Source organism: Centrocercus urophasianus, unplaced genomic scaffold (assembly GCF_019232065.1).
Source record: "Centrocercus urophasianus isolate 14NV4802_14NV808 unplaced genomic scaffold, USGS_Curo_1.0 seq_23, whole genome shotgun sequence".
In the NCBI taxonomy this organism is placed as follows: Eukaryota; Metazoa; Chordata; class Aves; order Galliformes; family Phasianidae; genus Centrocercus; species Centrocercus urophasianus.
Window position 1 is genome coordinate 13,139,056 of NW_024884789.1, and position 24,808 is coordinate 13,163,863.

The following is a 24,808-nucleotide window of genomic DNA, read 5'->3' on the forward strand; positions in this document are numbered from 1 at the left end:
GTAAGATAACCAACTGGCAGATGCTGTTTAAGTTACTAATTCTGTTCCCCTGTCCTTATGAGCAACTCAGTAAGCCAAAGAGCTACTTGACCAGAGTGTGTACTTGCCACCACCCTGTCATAAACCTGAGGTAATCGGCAAAGGACTACATGTCCCAGCTGTTGTCACAACAAGAGATATCAAAGACACACATCCACTCATGTTCAAGGTCATAACAAGACACAGGTAAGCCAAAATTCTCTGAAATCTTAGGAAACAAATCACGACCTGTGCTATGCTGGAAGGCAAGCAGAGCTCACGCTTCTTTGTAGTTGGTAACTAAGGTGCATTGATTGCAATGACTAACTAGGATTAATCCTATACTAGAATTTCCTGTTTGGCCAACATACATCCAAGCACCCTATACACCTTGAACACTAATTATTATTATAAACATGTCTTTCTCAAATGACACGGATGCTAAAGCACTGCTTTTCCTTAACAACTGAGACTATCTTTCTGACTCTATTCATTGCAGAATCAATTTTGGTTACAACTCCGAGGAAGTATTATTTTCCCTCTGGGATCTTGTTGTGTGATTGGGTAGTGCAAAGAAGTATTCCTCAAAAGGAAAATGACAGAAACAGAAGTGTTCTGCTTTTATTTTGATGTGTAATTTAAGGCAAAGTACTAAGAAGCCATCTGACAACCAGAAGGTGTTTCACTAAGTAAGCCTGATTGCTTCTGATAGATAAGGAATACATGATTGTAAATAGAGCATACTTTCCTTCCTTGACAACTTTCCTGAATAATGAGATAACAAAACTGTTCCAATGTTCCGTGCAGTTCAGAAGCCACAGGATAAAAGCAGCCTTAATTTGCCTACCTGATGTTTTGGAATGGGATTTCTAGCTAGCTATTCTGTGACACTGGTTTACTCAGACATATTAGGGAATTTTTCTCTTATTTTCATCAGTTCTTATCCTCTTATTCTTTGAAAAAGACCTGTTAGCTTGGGCAAACAGCCATACATGTGTTCTCATGCCACGATATTCCTTCATATGACAGATTCTGATGGAATGTCACCATGTGCAACCTGACACCAAAGCATCTTTGTGTGTCCCATCTCTTCTTCCTGATGCTCCTTGTGTAAGCGCCAAATTGATGTATAAGGACATACTGTACCCATCGCAGAAGTGAGATTCTATTGTCTACTGCACCCACTGCCTCAAGGCATCTGTGACAGCCCTGCCCAGGCTGACTTACATTCTGATGCTTCTCCCGTCCTAGCAGATAAGCTATGCATCATTGGAGCAGAAAGGCCATGTATTTTAGCAAAAGCCTCATATTTATAGACTTGTGTCCTGCCATACTTACAGACTCTGGAGCTTTGATGAAGACTTTGGATTTCCCAAGTTGGTATTGATCAGGATCCATGTTGACTGATTGAAGTAGGTGGAGAACTCCTTGCTTTTCATCTCCTTTCCAGGAAGGCCAAGTTGCTTTGGTCAGAATGGCGTACCTTAATCAGCAAGGAGAAAAAAACATCAAAATCTGACATCAAACATCAGCAGAATACCACTGCCTCCTAGTCAGACCACACTAGGAAAATGTTTGCTTCCTTGGCAGTATTTATAGAAACTTAGAGCGTAGGAAGATGCAAAACTATATTATTTGCTTAGTAAGACCAAACAGCTGCAATGAGAAGGGCAACAGTGTCCAGGAATCTCCCATTTCCAGATTCTAAGTAAGTGGTTAATTACAGAAAGTTTTGCTCTAATCTTAAATCCAGGGCGAGGTTATTTACTAGCAATGACTTACGGTGCAGGTTAAAGTACTTCCTTACCCTTGGTACAATGGACTCCTTCCCAAGCATGTGACCAACTTCCCCCTTAAGCTTTTCTGTCTTCCTTACTCTTACAAAGGCTTTTTGTGTTTCTAAGCAAGTAGACAAGCTCATTCTCCTAACCCACCTGTTAATAACAGCTGGTCTGCATGTAGCAAGGAGGCATTCTTGGCTTTAACCCATAAAGCCTTTGGCTTAGCGTCTGCTACAGGAGGGAAGATCCTGTGATGTTGGTGCTGTCTGGAGGGAATGCTGAGGTGAACTGACCATAAAAAAGAGCTATGGAATGAGGTGGGGAAGTGCTCTAATGCCATGCATTTGATAAGCGAGTAGCCTTCTATCTCATGATACTCTCTTTAAGCCTTAGAAATGAGGTAGACGCCAGGTTACAGCTCCTTCTAAACTGTCCACTTTTTTGGGCTTAACTGGCTCTTGTGGAACTGACAGATTTCTTGTTATTCTGCACACTGAGAAGAGCTAATGGCCTTCAGCTGCATCAGCATGCCTGGGGATAACTAACTCCTCTAGCAGAAGCTATTTAAACTCCTCGGGAAGAGACTGGAGAACACCTAAATGTGTTCTAACACATTTTCCCCCACAGATCTTCTGTTCTTTAGCCTTGACTCTTTTCTTCATATTGCAGTAAGAGTATTTGAGCTATATAGACTAAATCATGCTTATTAGTGCAACTATTCAGTTAAATAAGGTATAGTATGGAGTTTAGTTTGTTGTAATTCTCAGGTAGAAAGAAGTAGGCAGCTTCTAGTAAAATGTTCAGAAAAATCACAGAAGGAATTGAAAGGAAATTAATTCAGGAAATGTTCATTTCTTATTCTTACCATACCTAAAATGTTATCTAGTCAAAACCAAGACGTAGTGTCATGCAACTTAAATAGCAATGCCACATAAAGACATACAGCAAACTGTTAAAAAGGAACATACTACAAACAAACAAACCCTGGATACCGTGTACATGAAAAGAAAAGGTTTATATATACAATTCAGTAGGATTCAAATAGTCTAGTACGCTATCTTGTTCAACTCTCTAATTATCAAATGCTCAGATACTAGCATGATGGTGTAACAGAAGTGGCTCTTATGACATCTTAAATATAAATGTACATTGCACATGATCTGCTTACAGATTATGTGAGTTATTTATCAGTATTTATGGGACAGACAGATGCACAGTAGTAAGCAGCAGTTGTATATAAACTAACTCCCCTCTTATTTAAGGAACTCTTCTGCAGGTTCATCAAGTATCTCCAACAATACAGTTGTACAACCAAGTCTGAATTTAAAAGAGCTTCAGTTAATAAAGGCAATCAAAACTGTGGAACCTCTCACACAACAGAAGTTGATGCTACATTTCAGCATGCTGTAAATTCTTTCCTATCCTATCTTGTGAGCTTGGAAGGAGGCCATTGGAAAAAGTAAGACTGAAGACTTCTATAGTAAAGTTCTTGGGTATAAGAATAGATTTGAAATTCTCCTTTTTCATTAATGCAAGCTCACTTCATATAATTTATGGTTAGGACAAGTCTACAAGGCAGAAAAAAAGAGCATAATACGCACCAATTAAGCATAAGTCCTAGAATTTAACATTTCATCTGCATCAACTCTCTCACTGTCCACTGCCGTTTAGGAATGAACAACATTTTTCTCCAGGGTGTTTCTGCAACCTTCCCATTAAATGGCTCATATCAATATCCATTTATCTAAGTTTTTCAAATTTACATGTAATTTAAGCTTATGGGGGATTTCAGCATACTGTGCTCTTAAAATGCTTCTGAAACAATTCCAAAATCATGATCACTGAAAAAAAATTATTATAAATTCAGAGTAAGCAGTTAGTTTCTACTTTTAATTACAGGAGTACGGAGTTCAGCTTTCTGGTTATGCTTTGAAACACATGAGCCTTTTCAGTGCCTTTGGCTTTTTGCATGCAAACATAAATTTCATACATAAGTCTATTCAGTCCTGAAATCTCCACTTACATTGAGCTGCCAATGAGCTCCCAATGAAAACAAGTGTACAAACATGCATTTCCTGACCATCCCATGCCTCAGCTCGCTTCTACTCACACTGACCCATGGTGTCAGAAAAGAGTTTGTTCTCTGGATGTTAGGGAACTGTAAATTGAAAGGTTGCAGGAAAGGTTTTACTCGTAACAAAATGTAAAATTTAACAATACTGATTTGAAACAAACAAATTGGTTTCAGCTCATTGTAGATCTCTGCACACAAAGTGCAGCGAGCTTTTCACCCTCCAGAAGCACCACGTGCCTTTCCTCTGTGCAGACCTTCCTAGACTTGCACAGCTCTCACAATTAGTTTTCAACAATCGTTAGGCTAGACTAGAACCCTGGTATTCATTATTAATCTGTTAGTCTGTCTTTGCAGTAACCTTCAAGTAAGGTTCTGTAATCTGAAGACCATTCATGTTTAATGTCTGGGCTCGAAGATAGTGGGGAATAAAACGATTAAAAATTATCCCATGATTAAAATGGAGTCTATACCTTAAGGTATTTTAGAACTGTTTATTACTAGATAATTAGAACCCTCTGTATTATCATCAAGTATACAAAGTATTATCAGTGGCGTTGTTCTGGGTCAGTTGCTGAATCATACTCCATTCCTTGGAACAACTGATTTATTTATTTTTTTATGTTCTATTTCAAAATGCAACACAAGGATTTCTAACGGAGGTGAATTGTCATACAACACCCTGGTTTGGGCACTAATTAAGTGCATGTCTCAATTTTCTATAATAAAAAAGAGACTGAATGTTGCCTAAATAAGGAAATTGCTTCCATTTAATAGGATTCAGTAGCTGGTGAAGGTAGCTAATTCATTTCAACAGCTGGTCTTAAGACACTGAAATGAGGATTTATCTCATGGCTTTCATTCTGTGAGCAGCTGCAGCATTTGTTTGTTACCATTCCCAGCTGTTTTAACACCACCAATTTCAGCTAATAGGTTACTCTTTTCACTGAGACTGTTGAATGGCAGGCATCTGTTTCTTTGCCTACCCTCTGTCACTAGGAAAGAGTGACTGGAGAGTGACAGTAACATTTTAAACAGAATTTAGTTCCCAGAGCCTTGGATTCCACAGATATAGAGCTCCTAGAAGAACCCTCCAAGAAGAACTGTGGCCTTAGGCACGTTTGGTGGAAAGTGGAAAGATTTTAAAGACACAAAGAGACTGTTTTTCAAAACATCTGCATAGCCTAGATCTTTAACAAGGTAAATACTAACAAGGAAAAGTGGGAAATTAGAAGCTTTCAAAACTCACAACTTTTTATACTCATGATGCAAGCAAACATTCTCTAATACTTCCAAATTAGCATTACCTTACCTCTGCAAAAACTTCTGGAAAACCCGCCTGTAGGCATAGCCAGCCCTTCTTACTCGAATATTTTCTTTCAGACCTAAGTATTCTACTTGATGTTTTACCCTGTGGACAAAAACAAAGCAAGATTTACAATCCATTTTATTTCAGCATATTTGTGGATTGAAGTATTCTTATTAAAATCACATCTGTTTAAAGACTAACTCTAAAATTAATGCACAGGTACATGAAATCTATTTATTCTTGCACGCTGTGTGGCAAAACCACATTACTGAAATATACAGCAACTTTCTTTGGCATTCTTTTCAGTAGTCAAACTTCCTGTCTCCTAAGTAATTTATGTACAAATTTCTTCACTAATACCCATAAAAGATCAAGTAACTACCTACACAATTATATCCAAGGCAGTGGGAAATGATGATCCTTAATGTAGTTTGTGTGTGTTTTACATGCCCCAAACAGGGACAGCTGCTCACAGCTCATTTTTGGCTATTCTGAAGGACCACATCTGAGGACTGGAGAAAGCCCCAGATGCCAAACCTTTATCACACAAAGAATCAGATGTAAAAACTCTGAACAGTGTATTCATGAAAAGTTAGCACTGTTGCAGACCTTACCACAAGGCAAAGGGAGGCTGTGAGGATAGACACAAGACCTGCAGGAGTTCCTGGTAAGCCTGCTCATGGCATGCTTTATTCTGAAACAAACAGTGAGTTGGTCCCACTGAAAGTGTTAATGGTGGTGGACAACTGAAACATTGCTATCCCCAAACCATTACAGCTCCCTCTTGCAAGATCCTTTCTTTTGGGTTTTAAAACAGGGAACAAGTATTTCCCCATAAATCTCAAGGCAGAAAAGCAGCTAAAGAACTTCCTTTTGGCACCTTTTCCACTTTCTGGAGCCATGGAACGTATTTTCTCTTCCTTCTTACATATCCTCCTAGTCTACTTTTTAATGCATGGAAATTTCATTTGAAGAATTTCAGTTAACTTTGCTCACAGTGTACAACACTTGCTGTTTTGCTTTGCATTAATTATCTCTTCTAAGTCACATGGCTGGAAGAGGCAACGTCAGCTTTTAATTCTGAGTTCTGAAATGCTGTGTTCAGGGGCTCCACCGCCATTGGTTTTGTGGTGGTGCTTTGTTTTTTTTTTCATCTGAGGCAGATTCTGGAAACTTTAGCTGTCAGTCAGTAATAGGAGCAGTTAAGATCTTAGTCCTGTACATTCTAGAGTATAGAACAAAGAATAATATGGAACACAGTAGACAGCAAAGAATTCACAAACAATTTTCAAAAAACGAGGCTGTAAGGAACCATGTAACCTTAGTCCAGTTTAAATACTGTTTCTCTGTTTACAGAAGATTTTTCCAGCCTTGAAAACCCTCTAGGTTAATTTAGTGTTATTTCTCTAGCTATTTTGAAATGTTAAATTTCAATATAATGTGTACAGCCTGTTGATTTTTCTTTTTTTGGTAGACAAATTCTTTTCACATGACTCAGTATCAAGGGAAAAAACTTCTGAAGTCCCAACAACTGACAAAGGCCCTTTGGTTATTTCTTATTTTAAGGAGCACTGATCAGTTATTTAATGAGATGCTGCTCTTTCATCTAATAACCAAAATACAGCACATCTTAATCTTGCTGTGCTCAAGGAATAAAGTATGTTTTGTACCAACTCCAAGAATTCTGGTACAGTAACAGTAGAAAATTTACAGACAAAAATACATTTTCCTGTTTATAGCTTTTCCCTCCTATTCACATCTGGAATAATGCACTGCACCAACACTATTACTCCCTTTTTCTTAATGTCCTGCCAGTATTAGTGTCTAGCAACAGAGAATTTGAGACATTTTTCTGTTTTTCCTTTTCTTTCTGAGAAAAGGCATACTGAAAATCTCCCTCCAGGCATCAGCCTTAAGCAGGTCGGGGTCTGGGAATTCAGCTGATGCAGCAATTTTGAATACAAGTCCAAGCAACTATGCCAGGAGCTGAACAAAAACACATTTCAAGGAACACCCCGATTTTCGGAGTAACTAAGGTGCTGTACAAGGTTTAGGTACTACACAAGGTCTACCTTAAAGTGCAAAATATTCTGAAATTATTCAGCAGTAGTAGAAAGCTGGAATTATGTGGCACAAGGATGGGCTTTGTGAAGCTTTTCCTCATTCAGAAACACTTTCATTTCATTCACATTCATTAAATGATCGCAGAAGAAAACCAAGGCCACTAACCCAACTCAGCAAAATACCCCATACGTGCATTCAGCTGCATTTTGTCTTTTTCACAGCACAACTGTGAAAATATAAAACTAAACAAGCTGAAATTTGAGTTGAAATTTGCATATTCTTACATCTCTTTTCCTTGGATATGACACTACTGTCACTATGTGATTGTTCATATTTGAGAAAGGGCTTGAAAGTGGAGAGAATGTTAGTATTTTTAATTGGGATTAAAAATTACCATTATCCTAAGAATTCATTCCATTTGTAGTTGAGTTTGATACCACACAATCCTTGTATTTGATTTATTATTTTAGCATCAGTAGCTGCCACACTTACCAAATAAAAAACAGAAATCTTGCCTATTTTTACTTCAGAATGGGCTTCCTGAAAGCTGGCCTCTTGTTGGACTCCGTTTTTGTTTGTTTGTTTCATTGGTTTCCTAGCAACACTTTCCACAATAAAAGGCCTATTTTCCAATATGTAAATGATTGATTTCAAAAGCCCTCCAATGTACGTGGTTATTACTTCACTATAAGTTTAGGCACACTTTCACTAGAGTAATTTTTCTTTTTCCCCAGCGTCAAAGTGAAATTAAGTGGTGCATAGCAGGATTTTAAGGGGTGGGAAGGGAAGGAAAAGTTAGAGAAAGGATCTACATTTTCTGCCAAGATCTAAATGACACTTTCAAGGGGCAGTCATGATTGTGGCTTCTGTAAATGCTCTACATCTGCATGTAATTGTGCTAGTCTGTGTGCCAAATGGCAGGAAGTGAATTTTGGTGTGCTGTTGATGTGGTCAAGAGTGTTCTTTATCAGACTTCACAAATTGTTTCACTGTGATTAAAAAAAAAAACCCACATTGCAAACATCAGCACTTTTACCAATACAAAAAGTACTTATGTATGATTAAAAACGTTAAGTTTTAAGTTTTTTTTGTACCCTAACTCAGTATGAAAAAGAAGAGCATCTCTTTCTTAACTATAAGAAGATACTAAAAAGTACCATACGCTTAAAGATGCCTTAGAGCAAACCAACCAAAGATTTAGACATAAATCCAGTGTCTGTACAACCACCTGAGATCATATTCTATCAATCTCCCTTTAAAGAGATAGATAATGACTTAGATAGATAACAACTTCAAGTTCAGAAAGTAAAAAACAATAACAAAAACTATATTCTTTGATTTTATATATATGTATATATACATTAAAATGTTGTTTTTTCCTGGTGTTTGTGTGTGTGTGTGTTTTTGATCCATGAAAGTAAATTCAAACATCCTGCTGGCTTTCTGCTACCCAATAAAAGCTGTTTTCAAAGCATGAAGCAAAAGTCAGAATTAATTCAGAATTATTTAGATTGAGATCTCATTTGTGAAGGCTTTTAGAGTTTCTAGTTCTGTTTGTCTGTGGCTTATATGATTAAAAAACATGAATTTTTGTAGGTTTTTTTGGTTGTTTTTTTTTGACTCAGTGCTCGTTCCTATCACGCGCTCTCGCTTCACACCTGCTCTCCTCCCAGTCTCGAGGTTTCTTTGTTTCGTTGGGTTTGATGCAGCGGATGTAGTGGGGTGTGCACTTCATGAGGGTGCCAACAAGATCGTTCGCTTGTTTCTGTAAAATTGAGGGAAGAAACAGAGGTGAACAGGGTAAAACCTCTGAGAGAGCGCTAAGGATATCAGCCATCTGCTGATGATCTACGTGGCTCTGGTTCTTCTCAAATTCTTTCACAAATCATTTTCCTCTATCACATCCTGTTATTCTTTCTATTTAAAACTTACCCACATTGGTGCCTATGAACGCGCCTGTAAAACATGGAAAACTCATCCTAACAGAAACTCAACACCTTCTACCAGTCTCTCATGAAAACACAATCAGTAAACAGAAGTCCCCATTATCTCAAGCTATGTAATATATTTTAACTACTATATAAAAATACGTTGGTGAGTATGGGGAATGCATCAAGTGGTCTTAACTGTAAGGTTGAAATATGAGGAAAGATGCTGAAAAATAAAATACTGAAATACTGAAATACTGAAATACTGAATTTCCAAAGTCTTCAAGTACATTATCTAAATGTATATTTTACACCCAGCCTCAAAAAAAAAAAAGATGCTTGCCTTCTAACACTTACTGCCTTATTCAGCCCACGTTATGGTCAATAGAAAGACTTCTGTTGACTTCAGTGGGTGTAGGATCAGGCCCTGCTGCATTTCTGCACTATAAAGAGACCAGTTATCTGTAGTTAATTGTAGGACATCAAGTGGCTGAGTGAAGGGGCTCATTCATCATGCACATGCAAGTACTATTACCACTACCATCAATTGCTCATTTTGAAAATTCAGCACCATAAAATGCAGCTGAACAAAAGGTTTAATAAATAGCGATGCCGGGCAAAACATGATTCTAACAACTAAAACAACGCACTGCTTTGTGATCAGAACACTCCTATGTCTATCTTTAATAAAGGTCTGGATAATAAAAACAAAGACTACCCTCTTTTTAGTTTAGGTATGCTTGCACAAACACAGCCACATTCATATATGCACATATGAAAATAGCCATACCTTGATTTTACTGCCCGCAGTGGTAGGACGACCCTTTTTGTCTACCTGCAGATTTTCAGGAAACAGAGCCTTTATAAAAGGCCTAGAAAAGAATAAAGAAAATAATGTTGGTAAAAGACAATTTCATGCAGAAATGTAAAAAAATATAATGTAGAAGTTGATAGTTGAGCAGAATATAAATAGCTTTTTACATTAATCCAGAGTGCTATCAAATCTATTTTAATCCTGGTATTTTCCATGAGCTTCATTCCTCACAGAAATCTCTATTTTAGTGAGCTTTGGGAGACATGTGATACCAGTCTTCCAGACACAAAGTGCTTCCTAAAAAGCCTCAATTAAAATACCATAACAGAAAAAAGTTACTTCATATGTTAAAACAGTGCCTATTTTACAATAATGCTATAATACTGACAGCCTTCTTCAAGGCAGAAAAATATTTATCAGTACAGCATTTGAGCCTGACATTTTAGTGTCCTACTTACTCAAATTTGCAGGAAATGAAGATCAAGCATAACAGAATCTATACTGTTTTACTGTAGTGATGCTTCATTTCCATTTTTATGCCAATTACTTCACAAGTTGTGAAGTAGTTGAGAAGTTAGGCCCTCTGCATCCATCTAAACTAGCATATTATTCCTAGCTTTAGCAAACTTTGCTTACGTACAAATCACTGCTCTGCATGAGTTCAATCAAGTCCGTGAAAAGAACATCCCGATTTCTCTCGCAGAATCCATCCATATCATAAGAGACCTGGCCAAGGTGGAAATTGATTGTTTGTGGTAAGTTGAGAACCCAATAATCACAGAAAATTTATATCCTGTCCTCACCAGTAGCTGTTCTGAAGTTTTGGTTAGTCTGATACCATTTAAGGACAGTACAGTGATGACCAAATCCTTGCATACATTACTTGACTCTTTCAAAACAAAGGAATTACATCCATAGATTTAAGCTCAACAACAACAACAACAACAAAAAGACCTATGAACGAGTCAGCAGAATGCAATACAAGTGAATTTAATACTGAACTTTACAGAAAAAAAAATGCATAACAATGGTGTACTGTTATTAAATATAATAGCAGGAAATGATGAGTAGTCTGAGAAATATACCCAAGTAAGACAGAAATGTGCATAATACTTCTAATTTGACCGGTATATTATCTCTTAAGGATCATTTTTAAATGCCTGAATGCTTTAAACTTACTGCTGTTATGCAAGGAGGATTTTAAAGCACCAATTTATTATATTTAGTAGTAAGTTTTGGTTACTATGGTTGACAGCAGCAAGGCTCAGACAGCTCTCCTAAGTAAGGAATGTACATTAGGGCACAAGATCCCTGTGTTGTGAAAGGAAGACAATATCTCCTGAGATAATTTGGCTATTTAAAATCAGAATAACTTTCTAGAGCTACTTCTTTCCCTTTGCTTTTCCTTTATAAATACGTTATGCAGAGTTCAGTGATGATTTTCCACATTACCTTTCCAGCATAATGATGAATGATAAATCCTTGGTTCCAGCTATTGAAATGTTCATGAGTTCCAATCTGCATCTGGAGTTTTTGAAGCAGTGTTTGGTCAGCTCCTTCCCCCACCGCATGCATTGTGGCACATACATCATCTAAAATGCTCATAATTCCTGGGGGATTCTAACACATTTGAGAAAAAAAATGTAAAGCCAGTGACAGAGTGGGAAATGAAGGGGGAAGTGATGGCTGTAGTGCAGAATAAATAAATTGGTTTTTAATTACTTTGCAATGTAATCTTTTTCTTTTTTTTTTTTTTTGTTATTCTACCAAAAACATAAAGCCATGTTTGAAATAAATAATTAAATTCACATGCTGCATGTAACAAACTTATAGACAAACAGATCTAAGATTGTGACAGAGATCCAATCCTTTTCCTAGTTATCATGATGCAGATAGAAGCCAGGTGAAATCTGAAGTGCTTTAAAGTACAATGCAATATATTCTGTGAACTACCATTAAAATTTATTGACTTATATGAGAACTATCTGTATTCTAAAGAACAACTGGATAACAACATCTGTTGTCATCTCAAGACAGAAAGGAATTTATGCTGCAGAATGTTCCCTGGAGCAAAGACATATAGATTTCTTCTAGCTACAACAATTTCTAATACTTCCTCTTCACTTGTTCCTGCTTCATTTGCAACAGGACCTCAACAGAAGCTGCTACTGTAGCTTTCCCGAAGTGAAACACACATCCCAGGGACAGAGAGAGCCTTATCTAATACATACAAAAGAATATGTCATGAAATTCATAACAAATTTAGGTGACTAAAGTTATAATTTGCGAACAGGGAACTTTCAAGACACCATTTGTCAATCATGCTATCTTATGGATCTCTTTTTGCCTAGTACCTTAAATAATATATATCTTAGATCTCTCGTAAGATCTTATAAAATATCTTATGTAAGACTTATATATAGGCTTAGTATGACTCAGCCATACTAACAACAGTATTTGCATTTTTCTCTTGACAGCAAAGCAGTTGCCCAGATATTTTACAGAAAAATCTTGCTCTGTTTTTTCCATTTGTTTATGCCAAATACTTACCACTTTGTTCTCTATGAGGTCACACACTATTTTGTTGTTAAAGTAATCTATTGGAGTCCATCTAATTCCTTCTTGCACGTATTCTTCCTGTTAAGAGGAAAGATGCAAATATTGTCTTGCCCAATACACAACATCCATACAAACTCCACTCTACTTGTGTTTAGAAAGACCTGTCCACTCTTTTATTGGGTAGGGGCAGCAATGACCCACATGATGATTAAACCCAGCTCTCTACCATCTAAGAGCTGACCTAAAATTCCCCTGTTCTCCCCACTCTTGCTATTCACAGCTCTTGAGTAGTCACCAAAAAGAGCAGGACTATTTTTTCCCATGCATTCACTGTCAAAGCATTTTGCAAACTGAAACAAAAAGAGCTTTATGTTCTCTTGACAATTCAGTTAGCATCCATATCCAAACTATTTTTAAAATTATGAAGACTGTGACCGTGTATCACAGATCAGGTCTTCAAAATGCCACATTCAGAAATGGACATAAAGTGGAGACAACTCTTTTTATTTCTGTACACTATTACTGTAACCATACCTAGATATGCATTGAAAAAAATCATACTGAAATTTGACTAAATGAATCCACTTAGCTACAGACATAAGAGTGCAGCTGAACACTTAGCAGGTAGGTCACTCCCATGCTCAACTGCACTGATCAGTTACATTTACACAAAGGCAATTCTGTGTGCATTCCTGAAATCCCTGTCCTGAAGTCGGTGCCAGGCCCGAGCTCATACTGTATGCAACACCGTCCCAGCTGCACTGTCTGCCCTCCCATGCCAAAGCTCACATTCACATAAAGAGTGGTTTTACAGTGAGAGTTTGAGCAGAGAAATGCAAATAACTTCAGAAGTATTTGTGCATTTGCCTCAGTGATCTAGTTCATATACATTAAAAAAGGAGCGTGGAGGAAACTAAGAAAAGTATTCCCATTTAACTCTGTGCCGTGTCCAATGAAAGCACAGGGATGGAATCAAGCTGAAGTTTTCCATTTCTGTGAGTCAGTATGCAGCAAGTCTAGGCAGAGTCATATGACTTCATTAGTGCACTGCATAACGGACTCAGTCGGTTTACATTCTCAGGGTTAGCCAACAGCTAAGGTTTGGGTTGTTTTTTTGTCTCTCTCTCTCTCTCCCTCTAGCTTACCAAGGCAAATTTTATTGTTAACAGATGATGAAACCTCACTTTTTCCACCAGCTGAGAAAATGATAGCCCGTTCTATGAAGACAAAAACAATGAATGTCTGGTTACCTGTTCCGCCTTCAGTGTCAGTTCAATAAAAATCTGCTGCAGCTTTTCATTAACAAAGTTGATGCAGAACTGTTCAAATCCATTTTTCTACAGAAAAAGGAAACAATAGAAACTTAGAATCATGTAGTAACTCTTAATTCTTATGTTGGCAATATCAGGAGAAACTGTAAGGAAATACTGCCAGTGACAGATGGGTTTCTGATTTTATAGGCATGCTGTGTAATCTCAGATCTTTCAAGATCAATGAATTAATCTCTTTCAATTTCCATCAGTATTTCTTGCTTACTAAGTGAGACATTAGCAGGGAGAACTTAATGCCCTGGAAGCTGGCTTATTTTTTTTTCCTTTTACTCTGGCCATAAGTTTGTCTTTCATGTTCTAGATTATTTCCCCTGTAAATAACAAAAAAAAAACCTCTCTCAGGTCAGACCAGCTCAAACCCTGAGTAGTGCATTGGCTTACCTGGAATATTTCAAAACCATAAATATCAAGGACACCAATGTTGTATTCTTCATGGTCTTTCTCCATAGCTTTATTAATGGACTAAAAAAAAAAAACACAATGGAAAACAAAGTAAATTTTATATATTTAAATTATATGCCCTTATTTAAATTATATAACCCTTTATATAAAAGGGTTTCTGCATAAGTAACATATTTGAATTGAATATATATACATATAAAAACAGGGTATACTACTTTCCTTTTTAATAAAGTGTTTTTAATAGCTTGAGAATGAACAATATACTGTCTTGTTTTTCAGTCAGTAAGCCTCTGGACTTTCTTTGTAAGTCTTTCTCCTTTGCAGCAATGAGCTCAGTTGAAGGAAAAAAAAAAACAAAACAGTGAACAGAAAAACAGACCAGCTTTAAATCTGATAGTTGATGCATTTTGCAGATAGCAACATGAAACTTTTTACCAATTTCCGCATTCAATTATTTTACACAGCAGAAATTTCAGAGCTGTCATGATGAGGAACACTTGTGATACACTAGCAGTGCCACCAAGCAGCAGACTTTACTTCATCTAGCTAACATCTGTGGCCAAAGAAAAGGCTTATCCCCCACCAATTCAACCACCAGAGTCACTTGGTCAGAGAGTACTCCAGCATGGAGAACAGAATTCAAGCTTTTGCTCAAATGCCACAACATCAGGATGCTGCAGAGACTGGGATAGGATAACAGGAGGCCAGTAACATAACGCACCAGTTCTGCTCATTTTAAAATGCTCAACTATACAGGAGAAAGTGAGACGTGATCCAGAGAAGTATGGATGCCAACAGGAAGGAGATACCAGGACAGGACAGTAGTGGCAAGAAACTGAACAAATACAGTGCTGAAAGCACAGCTCATTTGCTTCAAAGAAAGTGCAGCATCTGTAATAAAATCCGTGCCTTGCATGCGAGCTGTGGTCATGTTCCCTCAGCACTGCTCAGTACTACTGCTAAGGTTTAGGCAAAGAAACATACACGTGCTGAAAAACAGATGGACAAGAGGAGCTCTGCAAGATACAGTCCCAGTGTACTCATATCAGTACTTCAACAGAAGGAAATCCAACTTACATCTACCAAGTAATCAAAAACGCGGGCATGAAGAGCCTTGGCCAGTGCATCCCTCGTGTAGCAAGCCTGTTCCACATTTAGTGTTACATTAATGGACTCGGATTTGCCTCCCCACTTGCTGTCCATCTGTCTGCTGGTCAGTTTTTCCTTTAGGCGGTCCTGATTAATTCCCAGGAGGAAAGCAGGGAAAGCCAAAACTGCAAGAAAGATCAGAGTTGCTGGATTATGATTTACACTAAACCAATGCAGAATAAAAGAAAAAAAATACATATATACACGAACTGTGTGGTTAAAACAATCACAGAGATGGCATGGTTGGAGGAGATGAAAAGAAAACACAAAGCTCACACTTAAAATTGAAGCTAATGAAAGTGGTTTGTAAACTATGAAAGGTTTAAAAAAACAATGAAGAAAATAGTGCTGCTTTCTAAAATCCTTTCCCCTTCTTCCTCTAAGGATATTGCAAAAAAACAAACAAACAAAAAACAACCAACCTTCAATTCCCTTGCTCTTTATTTCTTTTTACTTTTTTAAATACCTTACTCTGAAGCTACTTTGCAAATTCTGGCTTCCCTTTCTAAAAAAAGCAAAGCAGAAAAACAGGTATCTGCACGAAGCAACAACAAATCTAACGTTTCTGCATCTTTAGCACATGGCACAGGTGACAGCTGCAGGTGGAACAGGAAAAGAGAAACTGCTTGAAAGCATATGGAAATAGCTCCCAATGGTAGCTCTTGCAGGTACTACTGCACTTCCACTAAACCACAATAATCCTCTAGTGACGTTTCTTCCATGTTCCTTTGCTTTCAGATCCACCCTGCTCATGTGAGGAGGACACAAAACAATCATTAATGCAGCAGCCACTTCAGCTTTACAAATCCGTAATAGAACAGCACAATGATTCTTTAAACCCCTTACTATTTTAATCCAAAACTGTTTTTTTTAATTGTAAATAACTGCCAGCTTTATGAACCTGATTTCTTACAATCAGCAAGGTGATTAAATTTACCCTTAGGGGAGCAGGAACAAGGGGACTAATCAAAACTGAGTTGCTAGCAACAGCTCTGGTAACTCACTGAGAACACGACATGGCTAGCCATCACATATTGTGAAAAGAAAGAAACTGCAGGGTATTGTAGACCAAATAGGCTCACATATACTGGAAAGATGCTGGAATGAATTATTTAGCCAATATTAACTGTCAGAATTTATGAAGATGGTATAATGATAAGAACCACCACGCAGAGCTCTGAAACTTTTCCTTCACAGTGATAATAATTCACTGGAAAGGAGGAATAACTGAACATGACCTGATAGACTTCACACTCTTAACATGCCTGATTTTTTTCCATTTTTTGGTCTAGAAATTACTTTAAAGTGGGATATGCAGGTAATTGAAGAAACAATCCTCAAAGAGTAATGAATGGTGTTCCATGAAATAGCTTATTGCACTGTCTTCAAAGAAGCCAAAGGATCGCTTCATCAGTTTTCAGGAAGTGTAAAATATATCTCCCAGTACAAACAAAGTGTAAAGAGGGACAGTTTCAAATTGTTTTCAATATGCAAAGAGAGTAAGTAGTATTTAGCATGATTTGTAAGGAAGACTTTCCAGAATTTCCAGAGGTACTTACACTCCTCGCTCTCCACTGCTGCATAGTTGCCAACTTCTTTGAAGCTAATGTTTCCCAAGTGCAATATTCCAGCCACAATCTGTAGCACCAACGTCTGTTCCTCTGCAAAGATCCCAATCACACTCATTGCATGCTAGGAAGAAAAGAATTTTTAAGCAAAGAATCTTTTCAATGACTCTCTCCATTAAAGTCATTTCAAATTTTTCACCTTAAAAATTCAAGTTTTTCAAATGAATTCAAACACTTACGGCAATGAAATTTCATTATCGCCAGAAATTTCAAGGTGATAGAAAACCTGATATCCTACTCGAGCATTTCTGTTCTTCCTTTTTAACCATTAATTACAGAAGCATTTACATACACCACTTAAAGACGAGTTAGCTACATAAATTCTTGAAGAACTAAACTTGCAGAACAACAAGCACCTGCCCTTAAGCTTCACACTGAAATCAATTTCACTGCAAAATGCGAAACAAAGAACAGTTTTGTTCCCTCTCTACAGACAGTTTCTCTGCTGAGATGAACAACTGTGAAACTCAAAAGCAGCACAATCTGTCTGGTTCAGGCTATTTCAGCCACTGACTAGAAAATGACTGACTGCATCATTGGGCTCTGAGTCCATGACAATATACAGGATGTCTTCTCAACGTAACTTTTCCCAAAATACCAAAGTAGCTAGAATCTACAAGTAATTTTTTTTTTTTTTTGGCTGAAATCTCTGACCCATGCCTTCTTAGTCCCTTTATGCAGCCTCCCAGCTGTGCTGTTTTTAACAGGAAGAAAAGATTAGGCGCTCTCAAGAATCAAGGTGAAACAGTCTTCTTCTACATGTTCCTTAATGGAAGTTCCTCACCATTTTCACATTCTCCATACTAACAGAAGTTTGTCTGCATACAATCCAAGAATTTGCACCATTATGAAAAAGGACAAACAGAAAACAAAATGTATTTCTACACAAAGATGGAATTGTAGCCATCTTCTCAGGATTCTTAGACTGTAACAAAGGTTCTCCACAGGGTAACATACAATCTCTGCAAGTAAACATAATTTATGTACATTGCCTGCACATGAATTTGTCATTCCCAAACCAATGTCTTTGCTATGAATGGACAGTGAGATGAACACCCACTGCTACACAAATCAGTGTCAAGAACTCACCAGTGTTTCTTGGAAATCAGATTTGTCATTGATGTCATCAACTTTGTAAGACCCAGAGAGACTGAGATAGTAATAATAATCCATACTGGTAATGCCAAGACTGCTTTTTTGTTCAGAAGAAGCCCCTTCAATTAACTAGAAAATAAAAATCTTGACGTTAGTCACTGGGGAAAAACTTTCAGCACAGATAAAGTGGATCAGAAACTGGTGACTGAGCCTGAAATTACTGGAGAAGACAAGGATAGTGCTGTGCCAGGCTAGTAACCTTCTTATTCTTTCACTAGCTTGACCTGAAAGATCAGATGCTTATTTCCATTCTCATAAATGGTTTAGTAAACATCTAGTCTCTTTACCACAAAGATAAGGCAAAGCTGCTTTTTCAGTCTTCAACATTTTACCTAAATCCTCAAAAGCAACATATTTTCCATGCTTGCTGAAAGACAAGCACAGTTGCCCAGACGTACAGCAGTGATAGGAAGGAATGAACTAATCTCCAAACAGAATATTCAAAACCCCGTGGTTTTCTAATTCTCTGCATCAAAAAGCCTCTCTCAGCCACAGAAGAAATTCAGAAGGGAATTGCAAGTTGTTTATACACCTCAGAAGAGGAGAGTGCACAGCTTCTGGAGCAAGTCTAGCTCCAACTCAGCTTTCCATCTTCATAACAACACTTCAAATGTATGTGAAGCTGCATACAGTCACTCACTTACATTGCACTGCATTTACTCTAGTTTTGTAGAGCTTGACTTCAGCTGATAAGAAACTCTCATGTCAAAGACAAGAAAAGGCCGGAAAAGCTTTTTGGAACATAAAAACCTGGGGATGTTTGGAGGATTCAAAAGCTGTTATCCTATACATCCCATAAAACATAATTAAATCTCTATTTCAGAGCTGTCGTACAGAGTTCTAGAGCAGAAAGTATGATTGTATAGATAAGTTTATAGAGAGAATTGTTGGAAAGTTCTCATTTTCCATTACATTCTATAGGATTTCCCCATAAGAGAGTTAACAGTGAATTTCCAAGCTGATCATTTGAAGTACATTCTTTAGTTGAAATGCAGATAGGCCTATGTTAGATGGTGCCTTAACATGCTATGAAGTTTTCCAGTGATATCCACATTATCTTTTTAAATATGCTTTCAATAACCTCACTGTGTTGTGAATGACTTTTTAATTCAAAAGGAAAAACTGGCACAAGTTATTTTAAATAACCCATAAAAGAGCTGTAGACTTCTGACCTGGTAAAAAATGTGAAAACTCCTCTCTCCAGGATTCCTCATTACAACTCGAGATTTTTCCAGTAGGAAGTTGGAGATTTTCCCTCCATCAGGCTCTCCACCTGGGCTAAACTGGATTTCAAAATATTTCCCCTGCAATAAATAATTAAAGCTGTTGAATAATTAGTAAATATTAAATCATGTACTGCTTGTACTGCATCTCAAGGACCATTAGTATGATATTCATCTTTCTGAACACAGTGACTTAGCTGGCTCAAGAATTACGTAAGCTTAGATTCTTGAACTATCACATCTTCCTTCTTTCTTTGTTTATACAGTTAGACTAGAGATAATATGCCACATGGTAATGCCAACGCAGAGAAGCAATGAGGGGCTTCTTCCCATTGCTGAGATCCTTGCTTAGCATAGAGGAAGCCATAATGACCACTTCTAATGGAAGTCAATTTAGCAGATTTATGACCAATGAAAAACAGTGTTGTGCTTGAAAGCAATGTAAAACAATTATTTTTACCTTTCCATGATGCATTTATCATGTTAACATTCACAATGGCTTAGGAACAAGTATCAAATTTGTAAAGCCTACGTGTAACTTTTCTGCAGTGTAACCTATAGCAAGCTAGCTACTGAACACTTGCTCTCAATATTAATTTGAGTATCTTACAAGGACAGACAAAACACTGTTGCTGCCTATTTTCTGTATGTAATACTAAAGGTACTTCCCATTAAAGAATTCTAAGAATTGTTTCATTTGTTAAAAAATATGCTTTTAAATTATATCGTTGCATGTGTTTTACTGACCTGGATGTTTTGTTACTGTTATTTGCTTACAGACTGAACATTTCATAATTTTTGACCAGCAAGAGTAACAACTTTGCAATCAATACAGAATGAATAGAGGCCTATCAACATATACCGTATATTTTAAAACACATTGTATTTTATATACATGTCCTTAATTTGTAGTCAATCTATATTATACTCCTGAATAATGCGTCTGTAACAGCACAGAAGTTGGATAATCTCTAATGGAGACAGACTTACAAATCTGCTCGAGTTGTTGTTCCGCACAGTTTTTGCATTCCCAAAGGCCTCCAGTAAAGGGTTGGACTGCAGAATTATATCTTTCACATGCTAAAATATTAGGAAACAAAATAAATAGAGATTTAAAAAACACTTTTTTTTTTTAGATTTTTTTTTTTTAAAGTTCATAGGAATTTTCCAGAAAACCACGACAATCTAAATTATTTATAAAAAAGCATGTAGGTGCAAGTGTGGAAAAGATCCTTTTGGATGGATAAGGCACAGAACCTTTTATCAGAGTCTTTATGTCCCTCTGTTTTGAAGAAAATTTAACAAAATGCCTGAGGCTGCAAACAACTGGTCCTTCCATTCGCTATTGGGCAAAGCAACACAGCCAGTAAATTGATGTGGTTTTCTTTCTTGTTTTCAAATAACTTCCTTCCTCCACACAAACACTTAAATCTTTTGCAGGGTCTGAAACTACAACCGATGAATTCTGAGCAGCAAGAAATTCAGGATTCTGCAAGTGCTTGAGCCGACTGTTTGGGGGCCAGTGGTATTGCTACCTCACATTCAGAGACAGCCATAAGCAGCCTGTTACTATCGCTTTTGTATTTGATCCTAGAAGTTGGAAGTAGAAGTTGGTCTAGCTATTAGCTTCAGAAGAAACCTAATGTATGCTTGGCTGTGTAAAGACGACTGAATTTTACTTCAAAAGAAATTGCTCAAGGCAACTGGCTTTACAGTTCGTGGTCTTCCTCTACAGACAGACACCAGTAGCATACCTATTAAGAACAAGAACTATTTATTGTTTTAAGTAGCTTTCACAGATACTAGCTAACCTCATAAAAAAAAGATATTTCCATTGTTGGCTCTCAAATGTATGCACACAAATCAGATTTAATAGAATTAATAAAAACATGAAAAGCCAGCTCAGTTTTCAATAAAGTATCAAGCCAGAAGGAAAAAAAAACCAAAACATCTACTAACAGGAGATTGCTGTTCTCAACCTTCAGAACAGAACAGTAATTAAAGTATCTTTCTTACACTAACTTCAAAAAGCAAAAATCAAACGTGTAGACATAATATTTTTAACAGAGATCATTCCAGGTCTGTGGATTTACCCCATAAGGGTTCTCATCACACAGGTGATCTTCAGGTATGCAGTTCATTATGCTCTTCAGCTGTCTCGGCAGTTGAGGACAGGCACATATTTACAGCTGCTCACAAGCTTCTCTAGTAAAGTGCCTACTGGCTGCCACTGCCTGCTATGGCAGAACTTTGCCATTCTGCCTCTAAACTCAAGTTTCAGACTGTGCTCACAGAATGGCCCAGGTTGGAAGGGACCTCAAGGATCATGAATCTCCTGCCACGTGCAGGGCCACCAACCTCCACACTCAATGCTAGACCAGGCTGCCCAGGGCTCCATCCAACCTGGCCTTGAATACCTCCAGGAACGGGGCATCCACAGCCTCTCTGGGCAGCCTGTTCCAGCACCTCACCACTCTCTCTGTAAAGAATTTCCCCCTAACATCCAACCTAAATCTCCCCTCCCTCAAATTAAAACCATTTCCCCTTGTCCTGCAGTTGTCAACCCTTTCAAAGAGTTGACTCCTCTCCTGTTTGCAGGCTCCCTTTAGGTACTGGAAGGCTGCAATGAGGTCACCCCGCAGCCTTCTTTTCTCCAGTCTGAACAAGCCCGGCTCCCTCAGCCTGTCCTCACAGGGGAGCTGCTCCAGTCCCCTGATCATCTTTGTGGCTCTCCTCTGGACCCTCTCCAACAGCTCCCTGTCTTTCTTGTAGTGGGGTCTCCAGACCTGGATGCAGTACTCCAGATGGGGCCTCACAAGAGCAGAGGCGGACAATCACCTCCCTGTCCCTGCTGGCCAGCCCTCTTGTGATGGAGCTCAGGATACCATTTGCCTTCCAAGCTGCAAGGGCACACTGCTGGCTCATGTTAAACTTTTCATCTATCAAGACCCCCAGGTCCTTCTCCACAGGGCTGCTCTCAAGCACCGCTCCTTCCAGTCTATATGGATGCTTGGGATTCCTCCGGCCCAAGTGCAAAACTCTACACTTTGCCATGTTGAACCTCATCAGGTTCACCCGGGCCCACCTTTCCAGTCTCTTGAGGTCCCTCTGCATGGCATCCCTTCCTTCCACTGTGTCAACCGCACCACTCAGCTTGATGTCGTCAGCAAACATGCTGAGGGTGCACTCAATTCCACCACTGACGCCATTGATAATGATGTTAAAGAGCACCAGTCCCAAGACAGACCCCTGTTACCGCTTGTTACCAGTCTCCACCTGGACATAGAGCCATTGATGACCACCCTCTGTCTGCGGTCTTTTAACGAATTCCTTATCCATCAAGTGGTCCACCCACCAAATCCACATTGTCCAATTTGGAAATAAGAATGTGGTGGGGGACCATGTCAAAGGCCTTGCTCAAGTCCAGGTAAATGACATCAGTAGTCCACATAAATGACATTGGTGCTCATACTTTAGTATTATGCTGTGTCAACTCACCTGTACTTTAGGGCCACCTCCTGAAATTTTGGAGATGTAACTCATGATATACTTAGCAGCCACAGTCTTCCCAGCACCACTTTCCCCACTGTGAGAAAGTGAGACACAAAATATACCTGTTAGTTTTTAAATAACTAAGAATTGAGTTAATCAGGGTATATCTTGTACAACCTTGCTGTTAGTAACAATACTATAATAATGAATAATAAGTAATTCAAGTTTTACATTGGGTAAGTTGATAACAGACTGTCATACAATATTGCAGTACAGATTTGTTTATGAATAAATAATTCTGAATAAATCATCCTGCATGGATCCCAGAATCTCTATGGGAATTCAAAGTCAGCAATAATGTAAATTGAGAAATAAATACGCTCAAAATAAATCAATTCCCAATTAAATTAAGTGGGATTTCAGATCTTAACATACAAACTCATTTGAAACTCCAAGCCTTGAATGCCATGCCAGATGCCTACTTCAGTTCTTTTTTTTTTTTTTGGCATTCCTGAATGAAATAATGAGACGTTATTAATCACATCCTGAATGACGGAAGAACCACCTTCCTGTTCCTATACCTCTTGACACAGGGTACAAGAAGTTTTAATACTCCATACTAGCTTTCACAATTCCTTCCTTCCGTTACAATATTTCACTTCAATTGTGCATACAGTTTAGAACATCAGTAGTTTCATTTTCTCAGAATTACTAAGAGCTTCTCAAGACGAAAAGACGACTGGCATACTAGGCAATGCAACCTCAATGCTTTATTTCATACCTTACAGCTAACCTGTATTTGAGGAGAATTCCTGCAGGCTTACGTAAGTGTTGGTTTAGTGTCATTAAGAAAAAATATTTCAGATATCTTTGTGTGAAAATCTGTGCTGTCCTTATGTTCCTGAATAATTTCTGTGAATGTTGGCTCTTCTATCTTATGCCTACTTGTTCCTGGATATGGATCAAGCACGCATTTTTTCCTGTACAAATTTTAGCTACGTTTGCCAGAGAAACATCAGCATGTCCTGCACAGGAAAAGGACTTGCTGAGAATGTCAACACACAGCTCCTTATCAACATGACTAATGGAGACATTTCCAAAGGTTTTAATTCTGAAGAAGCTCCCCACGCTGTCAAGCTGCAAGTATCATTTTACATCTTTAAAGTTTCCAAACAGTACAGAAATACTGAAATGATTTTGTCAGAAATGTTTTAATGCATCTTTTCCTGCCTGCAGCTTCATAGATCAAAAAAGTGAAAAAATACTTCTTGATTATCTCAACTGTATCAACTTTTATTATTCAGTCATCTCTTCCTAACAATCGAAGACAAGAAAGCCTGTATAATTCATATCTATGACATTCTGAGGCACAGACTAAGTTTTCTAAATGGCAAATCATTGTTAAAAACAGCTACAGTTTGATTAGTAGAAAAATAATAACTTCTTCAAAAAAATTTACTCACAGTAAATTTGCTCATCCTGTAGAACAAGACAGACAAGCCCATCTAACCGAAAATGTATTAAATTGATACATGCATTCTCTGCTGGATGTTAAAAAGGATCTGGAGCCAAATACTCAATGAATGTGAGTAAATATTATTTATCAAGAGGTAAAAATATAGCACATTTCATTAAGATTTTCTCATTATCCTTCTCCTCTTTGCTCAAATTAAGCATGGTTTACATTCATGATTCTGTAGTGTTTGTCTTGGAAAATTATATGGAGGCACATAGTTCCATTTTATTGTTAGTCTCTATTTCAATGTAAGTTCTCCTTCACAGTAAATGAATTTGCCTAAAAGACTGGTTTTTTTCAGTTTGATTCACACATACGCATCCATACACTTACATTTTCAGTATTAAAAGTTTATTCGTCAGAGACCA

At 37.8% G+C, this 24,808-nt stretch overlaps 1 protein-coding gene across 1 annotated transcript in view; it reads right to left on the reverse strand.

Annotated features, from left to right (window-relative positions):
- MYO1E (myosin IE) overlaps positions 1–24,808 on the reverse strand; it is an 84,219-nt gene that overhangs the window by 19,051 nt on the left and 40,360 nt on the right. The window contains 15 exon segments of the mRNA XM_042824578.1: positions 1,357–1,501; positions 5,183–5,281; positions 8,902–9,008; positions 9,962–10,043; positions 10,626–10,711; positions 11,438–11,605; positions 12,536–12,622; positions 13,795–13,881; positions 14,257–14,337; positions 15,355–15,551; positions 16,986–17,118; positions 18,144–18,278; positions 19,382–19,513; positions 20,423–20,512; positions 22,931–23,018. Coding sequence (XP_042680512.1) covers positions 1,357–1,501; positions 5,183–5,281; positions 8,902–9,008; positions 9,962–10,043; positions 10,626–10,711; positions 11,438–11,605; positions 12,536–12,622; positions 13,795–13,881; positions 14,257–14,337; positions 15,355–15,551; positions 16,986–17,118; positions 18,144–18,278; positions 19,382–19,513; positions 20,423–20,512; positions 22,931–23,018 — 1,717 coding nt within the window.